The sequence below is a fragment of the Sesamum indicum genome, linkage group LG3, assembly GCF_026168435.1.
Source record: "Sesamum indicum cultivar Baizhima isolate 11 linkage group LG3, ASM2616843v1, whole genome shotgun sequence".
NCBI classification, from domain to species: domain Eukaryota; kingdom Viridiplantae; phylum Streptophyta; class Magnoliopsida; order Lamiales; family Pedaliaceae; genus Sesamum; species Sesamum indicum.
In genome coordinates, this window is record NC_142659.1 from 29,325,523 (window position 1) to 29,341,351 (window position 15,829).

Consider the following 15,829-nt stretch of genomic DNA (forward strand, 5'->3'; position numbering starts at 1 on the left):
TAATTTTTAATTAAAGAGATTAGTATTTATAAAATATTTTACTATAGTCTCCCAATACTTATCCGAAGGTACCGAAAGTATAATTTATTAGACGATCGTTAATTTTAAAAAAATATTTTATAATTTTTTAAATAATAAAAAATAGTTATAATTATAATAAAGTTAAAAAAAAAAGCGTGGTACCCAATTGAATAAACATATACTAAATCATGTATCATCAGTTTTTTATAATTAAGAAACTTAAATTATGCTGAAAATTCAGAAGATTTTTTAGAGTGTTGTTAGTTAAATCACTTTTCGGTTATTAATCATTCTCTCCATCGACTTCAAACTTTTTCATATAATCTTTTTTGTATTTAACTTATTTAGTTTTTATCAAACTCAATGTGGACTAAAATTTTCGATTACAATCCTACTTAAATTCCCTTTCCGTAAAATCAAGACTGGGAATCTAACATTTGAATTCTCCCTTATAGACTGACGCATACAATCCTGCACCCTCTCTCTCTCTCTTTCTCTCTCACACGCTCACACACACACACAACCTCAGACATCGGCTCATTTAAATTTTGTCATTCTATACAAATTCATATGTTTGTACATACGATGTTTCATTGGGAATAAATGGATGCATGAGTACATAGCTAGAGAGTTGTGATAGCGATTGGTGGGAGCATCAACCTCACGCACATCAAGAAAACCTTGCAGAAGTTGAACTCTTGGCTGAAACAACGTTTTGAACTAGTTTGTTAACTGTCTTTTATGAGGTGGGCTTGGAGAAATTCAATCAATTCAATCGTCTCCACCTCGCTCCTCTCTGCTCCAATGATTTCATTCCTCTTAAGGTCTCTTCTTATTCCCCCTCTTCATTACTATCATTTATGACGGTGGTTTTCAACAGTGATAATATTGAAGTTTGATTATTGTTTATGAATTTTCAATCTTTTGGGGTGCTAAATATGTTTACAATGGTGTGGCGGTGGTAGGGATCATTCTATGTACTGATTTGGGGAGTGAAGAAAGATGAACACGAAAGCCCGGAGGAGTTTGCAGTCTATGAAGGCTCTTGTGAAGCATGAAAAGTAATGTAGCCTTTTATCTGTTGGTATTAATCAACTTGTACAAGTTTCTAGGATTCATCTGGGAAAATGGATTGATCTGAGAATCTTTGATGGGTTTTTGATTGAATTGGCATAAGAGATGGATAGAGGAGAAAACATGATCTGAATTGGGATGTCTTTGTGTTCTTGGTTTCTCCAAATTGTGTTTTTGTCTGCTTATAAACCTTCAGTAGTAGCTTTCTATTGGCCCATCATCTGGATTGTTTGCGAGATTTTTCTTTGCTTTTTTTGTCTTTCTAATAAGGGTGAGCCTGAGTGGAAGAGAGCTTTATCTTTTTGTATCATGTGTGATTCCTTTCTTGTGGAGGCTGATTCTTGTCTACTCTTTTTGAAGGAGAACATAGTGGAAATACAGAGTAGCTGGATAATGGATGCTGAGAAACCAAGTACGAGCCGTCGAGGCTCAGTTAGAGAAAGAAAGATGGCATTGCAACAAGATGTGGGCTTTGCATTTATTATATTGTTAAGTTTTCCTGTTCTCATGTATGTAAAATTTACTTTTATAAGTCTGATGATGCAGGTTGATAAGCTGAAGAAGAGACTCAGACATGAGGAAAATGTTCATAGAGCTTTGGAAAGAGCCTTTACTAGACCGTTGGGATCTCTTCCTCGTTTACCACCTTATCTCCCCCCTCATGTCAGCCTCAACTTCCTTATTCGTTTTCATTAGTATTTATCAACTTTCAAGAATTTGAGGATGGTGGATTCTAATTGATGAATTTTTAAGTAAAGGAACTAATCTCGTTTATGTTTTATCAAGTTCTGAGTGATATTACATTGTTTCACTGATTGTGAAGTGATATGTGTAGACATTAGAGCTTCTAGCTGAAGTAGCTGTTCTGGAAGAAGAAGTCGTTCGGCTTGAAGAAAAGGTGGTGCATTTCAGGCAAGGATTATATCAAGAAGCTGTCTACATTTCGTCCTCCAAGAAAAACATGGATAATTCAGCTGATTTATGTGACCCTGTTCAGATAAAATATCTGAAGACAAAGCAATCCGATTCGTCGCTTCATACTGAGGCAAATTCTCCAACGATCGTATTGAAAACTTTACCTTCTCTTTCAGGTAGTGATTCTGATAAAGCTGTATTAGATTCACATCGCACCTTTGGTCTAAGAGTTCCACATAATCTTTGCAAAAATGTCCCCACAGTATGAAAAATCTTGTACCTCCAATGTGATTTAGATGAAAGGAGAGGAAAAGAGAACCAGTCAAGCACCAATTCACTAAAGAACAAGAGATTGCTCAACTCAAAAGTACAACCAATGAGAACTCGAGTTAAAAAGTCGCCCATTGGATGCACATCAGGCAAGAGGCACTCAGATCCTCAGATATCGCAGGTGTGTGTTTCACTTATCTTTATCACTGCATGATGAAATATATGACTAACTACATTTAATTGTTTCTTTGGAATTTTTTCAGTTGGAAAGCCAAGTGATGGACCATGAGACTTCAGAAGAGAAGATTCCTGTAAAGCGGGACGCAATATCACCAATAGATGACAGTCCGAACAAAATTTCTGAGAGTATTCTGAAATGCTTAATGAAAATATTTTTGAGAATGAGTTCCAAGAAGAATAGCACTATCACTGAAACATTACCTGCAGTGCCTGTGCTACATTCTTTAGAAAGCTTAGCATATGCAGAGTGTAATGATCCTTACGATTTGTGTTCAAAGTTTGGGAAGAGAGAAATTGGTCCATACAAGCATTTAGTTTCCATTGAAGCTTCTTCCATCAACCCGAACCGAACAGCAATATCCGTCTTCCTGGTTCAGAGACTAAAGTAAGTTACTGTGGACCAGCTTAAGTTTTGTTGCTCTGGTGGCAATTTTGTACGATGATGGTGCATATATCACATGTCATCTTCTTTTTCAGGCTTCTGCTCCAGAGACTTGCAACAGTTGATTTGAAGGGCCTAAGCCATCAAGAAAAGCTTGCCTTTTGGATTAACATCTACAATTCATGCATGATGAATGTATGAAACTGAGAACAATCCCTGTTTTTTCCCTAATTCACTCAAAAGTAGCTCAGCATTAGTAAAGTTCGTCGTTATTAACTTGCATTAAGAATCATTCCCTTTTGCTCCCTTTACAAAATGTACAAGGCAAGATGCTTATTTTTTGTTTTGTATCATTGGATGGTCAAGTTTCAAAGAACTGATGAGTAACGATTTACTTCCTCAGGCATTTATTGCGTATGGCATTCCAGATAGCCCTGAAATGGTAGTTGAACTGATGCAGAAGGTAGTGCTTATTTAGTGCTTTTTATCAGTTTAAGCTGAATGTGTTGTGTGAGCTAGAATGCATAGTCTTCTATAAAGCAACAACATTTTAGGTATTTTGATCAAGACAAAGCGTGCGGTTCCATGTGTGTTCAAGAATTAATTGTCATGTATGATGATATGTACTTCATCGAGTGACTTATTTTCACACTCGTTTCTCAGGCAACAGTAAATGTTGGCGGACACATTCTCAATGCAATAACCATCGAGCATTTCATATTGAGATTGCCTTATCACTCACAATATGTAAGAGTTTAGACAATTCAACTTACAGCTCGACTTTTATAATATTCTTGTCACTTTCCGCTTTTTCAGTTGTCAGGTTGATGGGATTTGCCTATAACTAATCCTATTCGATTGTTTCCTCAGACTTTCTCGAAAGGTACAAAATACGATACACGTGGAATGCTTGGTCTGGAAATATCTGAACCGTTGGTAACATTTGCTCTGTCTTGTGGAAGCTGGTCCTCCCCTGCTGTAAGTTATTGCTTGATGTGAATCCATTACAAGTCCATATTACTACCACATTAGTATTTTCTAGCCACTTTGCCTTGATTGACCATCTATTCAAAAGTGAGCTGTTAGAGACGAAATTTATTTTATACCATGTATTCCTAAAAGCTGAATATGCACTTATTTGACCACCTTTGAATTAAAGGTGCGAGTTTACACCGCATGTCAAGTTGAAAACGAGCTGGAAACGGCTAAAAGAGACTACTTACAAGCAGCAGTTGGCATTTCAAACGCTAACAAAGTTATAGCAATACCGAAATTACTGGATTGGTATCTCCTAGACTTTGCTAAGGACTTGGAGTCGTTGCTGGATTGGATATGCCTTCAACTACCATCCGAACTTGGAAAAGAAGCAATGAAATGCATCGAGAACATGGAAGATGAGCCTCACTTACAGACTCTTCACATAATACCGTACGAGTTTAGCTTCAGGTACCTTTTCCAGACATGAATAAGGTTAGCCCAAGCCAAGTCTTGTCGAGATTTTAGCAGTTGTTGAGGTTGAATTTTCCTCTGCACAGATATAGATATATTGAAACAATTGAATAGTCTTTTCAGTCTACCTGGAATGTTTCTAGAAGGGGTGTTTGGGGATGTAAACGTTTCATTATTTTGATTCATTTTTTCAAAAGAGTGCATATATAGAAAATCCACTCCATTTTCCAGGCAACCCTTCATTGCAAGTTTATATTGTATATGGGAAAAACATAGTATTAGTTGTCCGGTTGGTTTTGAATTTTAGAATGTGTGCAATTTTCTTGCAAATGCAAGCTATGAAAGAAAATTTACGAAATTTGTTCATAAAAGAAGCCATACTCTCCTGTATTCAAACCAAATCTTTTTTTCCCTCCAATATGAATAACTGAAATAAAAACTGCGGTGATCAAATTGGATAATATTTCGTTGAGTTATTGTAAAATAATAGCAATTACCTTTTTTATTTTATTTTTTTTTAAAAAAAAAAGATAAAACAAGGCCAAACAACATACAATAGAAGATAGTGAAACATTCATTGGGACATGAAATATAAAGAACTTTATAGCACAGATACAATGTAAAACATGAAATTGGGACTCACTCCTATTTTTGTAGATGGTTCACAATACTACAAGTAAATGACTCAATAGCTACGAATAAAAAACAAAAAAATCAGCGTCGAATTATTTAGTAAGTAAAAATCTTTGTTGATAGTCTATATTATTCAATATGAAAAATTTACTTATTAATAAGTTTAGCACAAAAGTTAACTCGCTAACGAATGTTTAAAATATTAAAAAACATAAATTAGGAACGAGAAATTTATTTTCTAACTAGCTCGATGTTGATTTTAGCAGTGAACTTTTTTGTAACTATTGAGTCATTTTCTTGTAGCGCCAGACACGACTTCTACAAGTTAACAAAAACTATATTATCTGTATCTATTCTTAACTTAAAATGATTTATTGATATATGCAATTAACATCTAATATCTTAATGTGATGAATCATATCTATACGAAAAATTATAATTTTTTCATTAAATGAACTAATTTTTAGAGATCTAACCGAGTTATTTTGTCTCGATCACGAATAGTTACTATTATTAAGAATATTACGACGTATTTTTGCATCACTTTTTGACTGAAAGTATGATGTATATATATACTGAAGGTAAAAGAGGCTTTATATTATACGTAATTATATAATGTCAGGAAGCAAGAGAACAAGGCATGCGCCAGTTGGGAAGCCCTGCAAATAATATCACACAATTAATGTTCCTAAAACAAAATAATTAATTGATTCCTGTTTAATTAGTTTAATCTATAGCCATTGACCCATTGATATTGCTTTGACTCTTATTCACTGCCTTAGCTTCAGTCTACATGATGATTAATGTGTAAAAATATAATAAAAAGTGATTTTCAAAGTAATAATACGATGAAAGCAAGTAGGTCTTTGTTATTATTTCTTCCACTTTCAAAATCCAAGCAATTAGCAATGTTGGGAAAAAAGGGGGGGCCTGTTTGGTTGCCTGACTTGTGCACCATAGTTGTGTACATATTTTATATTTACACTTGTCATATGTGTTATTTAGTGATTTGATATGCACTCCCACATTTCGATCGATATTTATGAGGTTTCAGTCATAACCTACAAGGTATTCTTCATTTTGATTTTTTATAATGTTAAGATTTATTTTAAAAAGATATGTCATTAAAAAGAATGAGTTTTTGAAAAATTTTAGTTGGAATCCAACTCGAACGAATCTGAACCAATTAAATAATAATTGTAATACACTTGCCGTGTGATTAGTACACGATTAAAAGAAAGTGGCCAACAATATAACATATGTAATTAACTTGTTTTATGATTGATTTAGATTGATCATACGTAGTTTGAACAAGAATTTTTCATCTTCAAGTTTATATGCCGGACGCAAGTCTGCATCACATAAGATGCATATTTTGTAAAATGAGCTTTATGCGTCTTTCTTTCACTGTCATCCTCCCACATGCAAATCCTCAACATTGAATTCCAACACATTCCTTGACTCAATTAACCTTCGTTTAGTATAATAGTAATGAACATGTGTCCATAAATTAATTAGCGTTAATCAGTGATGATAAAAATACGCATGCTTATGTAAATCTAACCTTTCACTCCAAGTTAAAGTTCATAGTACATTTGTGGGTCACCAGTTTCTTGTTTTTTCATGCAAAATTAACATCATAAAAGCGACAAATGTGATCACTCACAATGTAATAAAAGGCGGCTCTGTCTCAATTCTCCTCACTCTCCTCTCTTCCTTCCTTCATTTTGAACTTTTCTCACAGCTGAGATTATTTTATCAAAAGCCTGGAGGAAAATGGAAGTTATGATACCTTCCCGAAACCTGGATTTTGATTTCAACAATGCAAAGTCTTCGCCGAAGCGATTCGGGGAGTACTATTTCAGTGCGCCCACGAGCCCTTCTCAGTTCTCTCAATTCCCTGAGGATTTCGATGATTTTTCCGAGGCTGGCAATGAGGAAGAAGGCGGGGTGGCTTCCGCCGTGCCGTTTGACTGGGAAGAAAAGCCGGGCACCCCGAAATCGCCCGTCAGGGTTAACAATGGAGATGATTTTGCGTTTGATGTGAGCCGAGAGTGGGAAAGATCAGCCTCCCTGTCTGCGGAGGAGCTCTTCGATGGCGGCGTGATTAAGCCCCTGACGCCCCCGCCGCGGATGCAAGTACTTCCTCAGGCGGAGGGGGTTAGTGAAAGCAGTTTGGCATCTCCCCGGAAATCGATTTCGCAAACTAGGAAGATAATCCAGGGCGCCTTCTCGCCGCGGCACAAGAGTAAAGAAAGAGACCCTTTTGCTATTGCAGCGGAAAACGCCGCGAAGGAGGCGGCGGGGCCTCAAAGAGGAAGAGAAAGAGGAATGAGTACTCTGTCTAAATCGTCGAGCCGAAGGGCGGCGCGGTCGCTTTCTCCGCTCAGGGATACCCAATATCCATGGCCATGGGAAGAAGAAGAAGAAGAGAAAGAGAAAGAGCAACAGCATGCTGCAGAGAATTCTTCACCACCAGCTAATTTCTGCTCAGCCCTGTCGGCGTCCACGAAAGGCCAGAAGAAATGGAGGTTAAAGGACTTCTTCCTGTTCCGGAGCGCGTCGGAGGGACGCGCCGCCGCTGAAGACCCTCTAAAGAAGTACGCGGTGGGAGCCAGGCACTCGAGCTTCAGGGTAATCGAGAGCCCAGGGTCCGGTTCGAGAAGAAGGGGACCGGTTTCTGCACACGAGCTGCATTACACTGTGAACCGAGCGGTTTCAGAGGATCTGAAGAAGAAAACGTTCCTGCCGTACAAGCAGGGGATCGTGGGGCGCCTCGCATTCAATCCGACGGTCCACGCCCTCGCCAATGGCTTCGGTTTTTCTCGTAAATGAATAAAAATTATATAATTAATTATTTTTGCATGGTTATTTTGGATATTGTATACATAAAAATTTTGATTCTGGATGTCTACAAATATACACATTAAAAAATAAATATAATAATAATTATTATTATTATTAATGGTTTTTCTTTACTTAACAAAAATTATATATATGTATATATGTGTGTGTTTGTATTTATTTGAAAATCAGTCCATAATTATTTCATAAAAGCATAAATGAACAGTTATCATACTAAACTATATAATAATTGAAAATGGACTATCCAATCCCGTGAAATGCACTATGTACAAAGCTTTTTCTGTTTCTAATATTGTTCATATTAATTCTAAATATTTCTATAAAATCATTCGTTGTATATAAATGTTATATATCATCTGCTTATTCGCATTTTTAGGATTCAATTTCTTACTAGAATTAGGAAAAATAGAAAATAACTAATGACAAATAACATCATTCAAAATCAATTTTCTTTTTTTTTATTGTTTTGTATTCTATAAGTTTTATATATAAATATATGAAAATAAATCTGAATCATTGATTTGAAAAAGATAAGTTATTGGCCGTAGATTTAAGTAAAATTTGATATGGATTGTAGAATACTAAGATAAAATATGAATCATTGATTTATATCAAATCAGATTTAACAGTTGTAAAATAAAAAAAAATAAAAAAAAAAAGAAGAAGAAAAAACTCACACGTGCAACATACAACACTATGGTGAAGGGGGTTGTTTGCCTATTTTGCGTATCATAATTTACTCTAAAATTTTCAAAGAAAAAATATAGAATATTTTACCTAAATTGGATACACTATAAAGAAAAATTATTATTCTCTACCATATGAATACTACAATTTAAAAAATCATAGTAAACTAATATTATCTTTACTATAAAAAAAAGAAATAAGAAAATTTATTTGATCATGGTCTTAACTATTGCCAAAAATATGTGACTGATTTTAGTTATGACTAATATTTTGTCATTACTTATAGAAACAATAACTAATAGTCATTCGACAATCATAATTAATTAATATCAATTAAGAATTTTACTTGTTAATTATAATAACAATAACCATAATAAGAAGTCCGGCATAATTCATCAATGCTAAGAGCACGTGTCTTGTTCAAATAGTGAACACTTAGATTTTTCTTCATGGAGAATTGGAATTGAAGTCTGAATTTTTTTTTTTCAATCCATGCACGCAGCCGATCCGTACATATTTTGAATAAGTTTTGAACTCAATATCTTCATAATAAAGTATTGAGCTCCAGATCATGGGGACGTGGCCTACTAATTGAAGTATGAAGTCTAGACTTCTTAATTGGGATGTGGACTATAGTATTAGTAGTCATGTGATTCAAGACGCCCATGTTTTCACAAAATAAGGTGGAGGCCCCTACTGACTTTGTTGAAAAGAAATTTAGTGAATGAATGCAATGCAGCCACCACTCACCCAATTCTCCTCAGAAAATGACATAAACCAACATATGTATCTACTTGCCGACTCCACATCTCCACCAATTCCTTGCACACTATCTTCCAATTTTATTTCCTGTTTATCTCTCTTTGTATTTTCATCAGACAGGTTGAGTGCACCTGACCCTTAACTTTAGTAAGAAATAGCTGCACGAGAAAATTATTCTGGTTGCGTAGAATGAAAGGTTGTTGACGGGAAGATCCCCTCCATGATCGTGTCAGACGCTCTTGTCTTCGGTTGGCGGAGTGGGATTTTCAATTTCAATCATGATGCATTTTCTATTCTCATTAATATATACACGCTATCTATGTAAAAATTTAAATTAAATTTAAAATTTTTAAGTGTGATATTTGAACTTGTTATATATCGAGTTTGAATATATAATCAAGGGTTTAGAAGTTTTTAAATATCGAATTATGTTGATATATATTTACAGGAGCTAATGGTGATTTTTGTAGATCACAATTAATTAGAATATTAGTTGTAATAGTAATTGATGTCTCAAAATGCAGTCGACTCAAGAGGGAATGCAGCTCGAATGAGGCCCAATTTAGGACCCAAAAATGCAGGCAGCCCCAAGGGAGAATGACCCATTGCACAAGGCCCGAGATAGCACCTAGGATACTCAACTGTAGTAGAGGTCTGAGGGTGCATCCATAAGCCCGTAGAAGAGGGTGGCCTACCGCCCACCTTGCCACCAACTTGGATAACCACCTGGAGGAAACAAAGTTAGGGGTAATAAAAAAAAAATTAAAATTGCCAAAAATCATCTGAACCAAACCAAATCAAATTATTTTTTATAATTTATTTTTCAAACTCTAATTCTAAATTTAGAGTAAAATCACACTACACTATTGGTTTGGTTTTAATTTAAAACTTATAAAAACTGCCATAAAACCGCTTGCACCGGTAAATATATAATTAATTTTTTGAATTATATATATAATCATTCGATAATTTTTTAGAAGAATTTCAAATTATATAATCCTGAAACTCATATATTATAAAAAATCCACATTACAAAGTTTATTTTTGTAAAATTTATATTTGGACTTTATACAAATATATATGTGTAATTCTTTAAGTCTATTTGATGATTGTCTCAATTTCTCATTCATTTTTTCTCCCCTATTTTTTTCCTCCCCCTTTTCCTCTTCTCTCTTTTCTATCTTACTGCTTTCTTTATTTTGTCTTTGTGTGTTTTATCTTTGTTCTCTAAAACCGACTATTGGCATTTGTTTGATTAAGTGTTTTCTTGTTTGATTAATATATGTGATCATATATTTTGATCTACTTAAATTTATGGAGAGTGTTGTTGGTCTATGGTGCATAATGTTGGTTTTTCTTACTTATCACGTACAAACACTTATTTCATTTCTTAATTCTTGTTAATCTAAACATCTTATTTTTGTTATAAGTATTAAGATCGCAAAACCGCATGCAACCGTTCGAAACCGCATATTTGATTTTGGTTTTAAAAGTGACAGTTTATAAAATTATTTTATAAAACGGTCAATGACAATTCAATTTGAAAATAAGTTTAAAAAATCAAAATCGTACCATGAGCATCTAAATAAAAGCCACATAATCAATGGGAAGGTCCAAGAATCTAGATGCATTACCTTGCTCACCCTGATTATCCTTGGAATTTTGGGAGTATATTCTGCAAGGAGACTCATCTGATCGAGAGTCCTCTAGCGGTCACAAACCTCAAAAATTCCTCCCAAATTTGTTGAGGGCTTATCAACAATAACGACCAATCTGAATCCCAAGGGAGGAATACTTCTTCAAACTACAGGAGACTAAGACTATAAAAGAAGCCTCTCATCTTCGATAAAGGGCAATGAACTGTTGTGGCGCACATACTCACAAATTACCTATTTTTATGATCAATCCCTAATATATCATTCTATATGGCCCTATTTGTATGCAATTTTTCTGTTTCCAAACTTGTTAAAAAGTAGGACCAAAGATCCCAAATTGAATGCAACCCAAACAAATAATTTTTTGCTCGCATCAATAATGATTTTAATTAAATGAAAATATAGACAAATGTCTAAAATAATTCTATACTGAAATGAAAAACTTCAGATTCTCGCACTAAATTCTGAGAGAGAGAGAATGGGTTTCGTTTTTAATACCAGAACAATTTGGGCATCTGTTAAATGCCCGAGTCAAATGAAAAACCAACTTGCAGAATTTGTCAGGCCTATTGCCCAGTTAAAGTGCCAGAATTGGCCCATAGTTTTAGCATTCCGACATTTGGCAACAGTTAATTGTGTTCAATTAGCACCACCAATGTTAGCTTCCTACCAATGATGATAACCACGGAATCTTATTCAAATTATTTCTTAAAAGGAAGAATGATGTGAAATTTTTGTACATTTCTTTTTGACTAGCCACGCCATTGTCAGTATATGTCATCATCCCTCAGGTTTCCTGGAAAAGGCGTGTGGGGATCCTTTCCTCTTTTGCTCCATGCATTGAATTTGGCCTAAATCCAACAAAAAAAAAAAAAAAAGAAACAACATGTGAGAAATAGTAGATACAAACGAACATGTTTCTAGAAATTAAAGCGTCCACAACATGATTTCAAAGTGTTTATAGAGACTAACCTTAGCTTCCCCAAATTCTAACATCACCACATTCATTTCATCAAATTCCATAATTGACAACTCTATTCGTAATCATTCTGGGGATTAGATCCGATAAAGTCGAGAATGAACTGAAACCCCTCAATAATATTATTTTTTTGCATTAGGATAAACTTCATACATGATGACGTAAGCATTTCATTTTAAGGCATATAAGATGGTTATAGGTAGATTAATGAAATGGTGTCCACATCTGCAAAAGTGAGCATGAGTCAGGATAGGATAGGGTTTCCACACTAATTTAACAAAAATGAGGTGTACGTGCTAGATTTTGTCCAACATAAGATTGGGCATTTGGTCTGCTGGTTGTCTGGCAAATCAATAATTCTAAGAGCAGAGCAGATTGAGATGGAGATGAATTAAGTGGGAAACTTCCACAAAGAATTAACAAAGAGCTGCTGCCCACCCAATTGCACATTGATTTTAATGTCAATCAACTCATTCCTCCAATTCTCTCAGCTTTCCCCTTCCCATCCACTTTCACTTATCTTCACACTTAAAGAATAAATTACCAGACTTCCTATAAGGTTTATCATAATTATAAATTTTTCCTCAAATTAACGTTTGTTTAATAAATACCCCTATAATGGACTGCGACAAAGGGGTATTTGTCAGCCACTTATAATTTTAAATGGGTATTTATAATTTTTTAAATAACGACAAAGTATTTATAATTAGGGTGAATTACATTTTGTCATCTGAACTATGCCTATTTTTATACTTTGCTATTGAATTTTTTTTTTTTGTCAACTTACTATCTCAAATTTAATTTATTCTTATAATTATAACAAACTTTGTATGAGTTGATTGTAATTTTTATTTTTAGTTTAAGATACATAAAACTTTATAGGTAAGATATTTTGAAAGTTGAAAGGCGTGTGGTCCAAAAATGAGTGGCTCCCCAGTTTTGTTCCTCAAAATTCATAAAACAACATCAAAAGTTTGAACAACCCTAACCAATTCTGGTTGCCCATTTGAGTTGTGGACAAAAAGCACAACCTCTCCACGCCCAAATTCCCAATTGGCTTCCAACTACAACCACATCTGTACACTCTCCACACTCTATTATTTCTTTTTTATTTCCACCGTATTCCAAATTTTATACATTTTTTTTAGTTCCATTATTAAAAGTACCAACCCAAAAAAAAAAAAAAAAACAAAGTGGGGGATATATGGTTGGAGACTCGAAGGGAAGCATAATTATGATTATTAGAAGTACAGAATTAAATGGGATCGAAAATAATTAAATAAAATATATTTTTTAGACAGTCATTTTGATTTTTTATTTATTTATTGTTTGTTATTATTCAATTTAATGAAACTATATTTTGATATAACTTACATTTATTTATTTTTTAAAATATTCGAATTTGGTTAAAAATATGAGTATAGATAGTCGCTAAACAATTCACATTTGCGAAAATTACAAGTACTGGGAAGTGGTTGAAAAGGATATAATGTTGGTTTGTGTGTGTGTGTGTGTGTGAGTGTAGAGAGGAGAGGCGGTCGGTGGAATGGTCAGCTGACAGCTGTAATGTAATCAACTGCTCACCTCACCCCACCCCACCCCCAACTGCTGCTTCTTTTTCTTTCTGCTTCACCTTCACTACACTCCAAATTCCCCATTTAATCTGCCCCCACTCTTAATTAGTATCATTATTTTTGGATCATCACTCACTCTTATTCATAAATTTAAAGTTAAATTACGAGGTTGGAATATATAAATATTTTTTTTTTATTTTTATAAATTTATGGTTATATCTCCTGAGTTATAGTTTTAATTATAACTACGTCTCCTATTAAAATACAAAACTTATATAAATACCTCTTGAAAAATATTACACAAATACCCATTAAGGGGTGTAGTTGTTATTTTATAAAATACAAAGGGTGATTGTATAATTTGACCTAATCTTAGGGTGCGTCTATGTAATTTATTCTAAATTTAGAGATTAATTACAAAAGCTTCTATGATGTTTGAGCAAAGTCGAAATATTCATTTTATAAATAACTCATTAATTTTTATTTAGTTTTTAACGTGAGCTGACTAAGTGGGCGTTTTTTTAATTTTTACCATCTATATTATTCGATTTTTATAATTTTTAATTTAAAAAAATAGTAAGAACAAGGTCGATAAATTTACGTCTCCATATTAAATTTATATAATTTCATTAAATATCATGGAGTATTGAAAAAGGATACTTATTTCTTCTTGATTGAACTTAAAATTGATTAATCGTGTTGCAAGTTGACTTAATTGAAGAACGGATTTTCTTGTCTCATATTTCATTTGTGCATTAATTATAAAATATTATGACATATTATTATTTATAATATAAATATAATTACAGAATTTTTAGAATATGAGTTGAAAGTTTGTATTGTCATTAAGTTGATTAATGTGAATTATTAAAGAACAAGAATATTAAAAGGGGCGCGGGTGTAGGGTGTAGGGTGCAGGGTGCACCCCATGTCCATAACGGCGAGTGGGGCCTGGTGACAAATGCGTGAAAAGTCAATCAGGGGATGTTCAAAGTTAAATCACGTGAAATTGTTCCAGGCTGGGGGGTGGGGCCCGGAATACGTGGAAGCCGTTGAAGACATCCTCAAACTGGTTAATTTATGTGCCCCAAAATGCTCATCTTTTAAATGCGGCTCTTTTTCTGGGTCTGATCTAATTCTAAGCCGTTTGATTCTGGCGAGTGGAGGAGACTGAAGCCATTCCGGCTGTGGGTCCCTCCCGCCCTTCCCCATCCCCGCACACCTAAAGTGGTCAAAAAGCGGTGGCGCCCACCTCACGCTTTCTACGAAATCCTTTGATTTCGTGTGCTTTTGTATTGGACTCGCGTTCTGATGATTATGACGGTATACTCATTCGCTCTCTCCGTTTACTTTCATGTGTTTAATATTAAGAGACCGCTTTGCGTGAATTTACAAATTTTAATAAATATTTTATAGAATTTTTAATAATTTATTTTATATTGCATAGATATAAATTATGATAATTAATTTATATTAGATCCTGACTCGTCTCGATAAGTTGGTTTAAAAAGGCCCAAGCGATCCAAAAAAATAAATAAACCAGAGGTTCATAACATCTTAAGAAGCCCCAAGAGGGCCTGCCAAACGTCTTTGGCGGGTGCCCTCCAAAACGCAAATTGGCAAAAGAATGAGGTTGAAGACATCCCCTACTTGGATTATGATCAAAGCCTGATAAATCTTCGGCCCAAAAGGCCACACTCGAACAACCCACTCTCCCACATGGCACTTCATCAACCCCGATAGCAACATCCACATTGGACCACATCAGTCCTAGGAGGATCCCCCTGACAACTAGGACAACTCAAAAAAAGGGAGACACTCTCAAAACTCAAGATTCCTAAACTTAGAAGACTCATCGTAAAATAGGAGCCATCGCATGAAAGGATTCCTCTCCTAAGTAAAGACGTGTTGTTGTAAGCTGATCAATTAAAGATAAGATCAAATCCTGCCTTATCTCCATATATTTCGCCCCCTTTTCTGAGAATAAAGGAGGTATGCAGAGTCATAGCTTAGGGGGATGCCCTCTCTATACATATACCTTCAGTATACTAACAGAGACACATTCAGTCTTCTAACAGAGACGCCTTTATGCCTCCAACAGGGACACCTTCAATCCCTCTACGGGGACACCCTCAATCCCTCTACGTGTGGACAAGCAATCAGTACTTCTATAAATTGGTAAGTTCATTTAAAGAAAAATAAATAGTTTCTAATTTATTTTAAAAAAATTAACGAGCTATTTCAATACTAATAATCATACTAATTATTGTAGGGAGAAAATCCTACAAGTGATTTCTCTGAAAACAAACCCCAATAAACTATT

The 15,829-nt window shown here is 34.5% G+C and overlaps 2 protein-coding genes across 3 annotated transcripts; both read left to right on the forward strand.

Annotated features, from left to right (window-relative positions):
• Positions 1 to 413: 413 nt before the first annotated feature.
• Positions 414 to 4,586, forward strand: LOC105159187 (uncharacterized). 2 transcript variants are annotated; one of them, XM_011076158.3, is made up of 12 exons: positions 414 to 845; positions 987 to 1,082; positions 1,456 to 1,560; positions 1,642 to 1,758; positions 1,931 to 2,186; positions 2,307 to 2,461; positions 2,544 to 2,905; positions 2,998 to 3,097; positions 3,306 to 3,365; positions 3,566 to 3,649; positions 3,773 to 3,880; positions 4,062 to 4,586. In XM_011076158.3, exons 3-12 carry the CDS (start codon positions 1,489 to 1,491, stop codon positions 4,365 to 4,367), a joined length of 1,620 nt encoding a protein of 539 aa, XP_011074460.1. In that variant the 5' UTR covers positions 414 to 845; positions 987 to 1,082; positions 1,456 to 1,488; the 3' UTR covers positions 4,368 to 4,586. The 2 variants fall into 2 exon arrangements, with proteins under 2 accessions (XP_011074460.1, XP_011074461.1); XM_011076159.3 differs by lacking the exon at positions 987 to 1,082.
• Positions 4,587 to 6,638: 2,052 nt separating this feature from the next.
• On the forward strand, positions 6,639 to 7,949 carry LOC105159283 (uncharacterized). The gene has a single exon (XM_011076294.3). The coding sequence runs from the start codon at positions 6,761 to 6,763 to the stop codon at positions 7,817 to 7,819; it is 1,059 nt and encodes a 352-aa protein (XP_011074596.1). The 5' UTR covers positions 6,639 to 6,760; the 3' UTR covers positions 7,820 to 7,949.
• Positions 7,950 to 15,829: the final 7,880 nt, after the last annotated feature.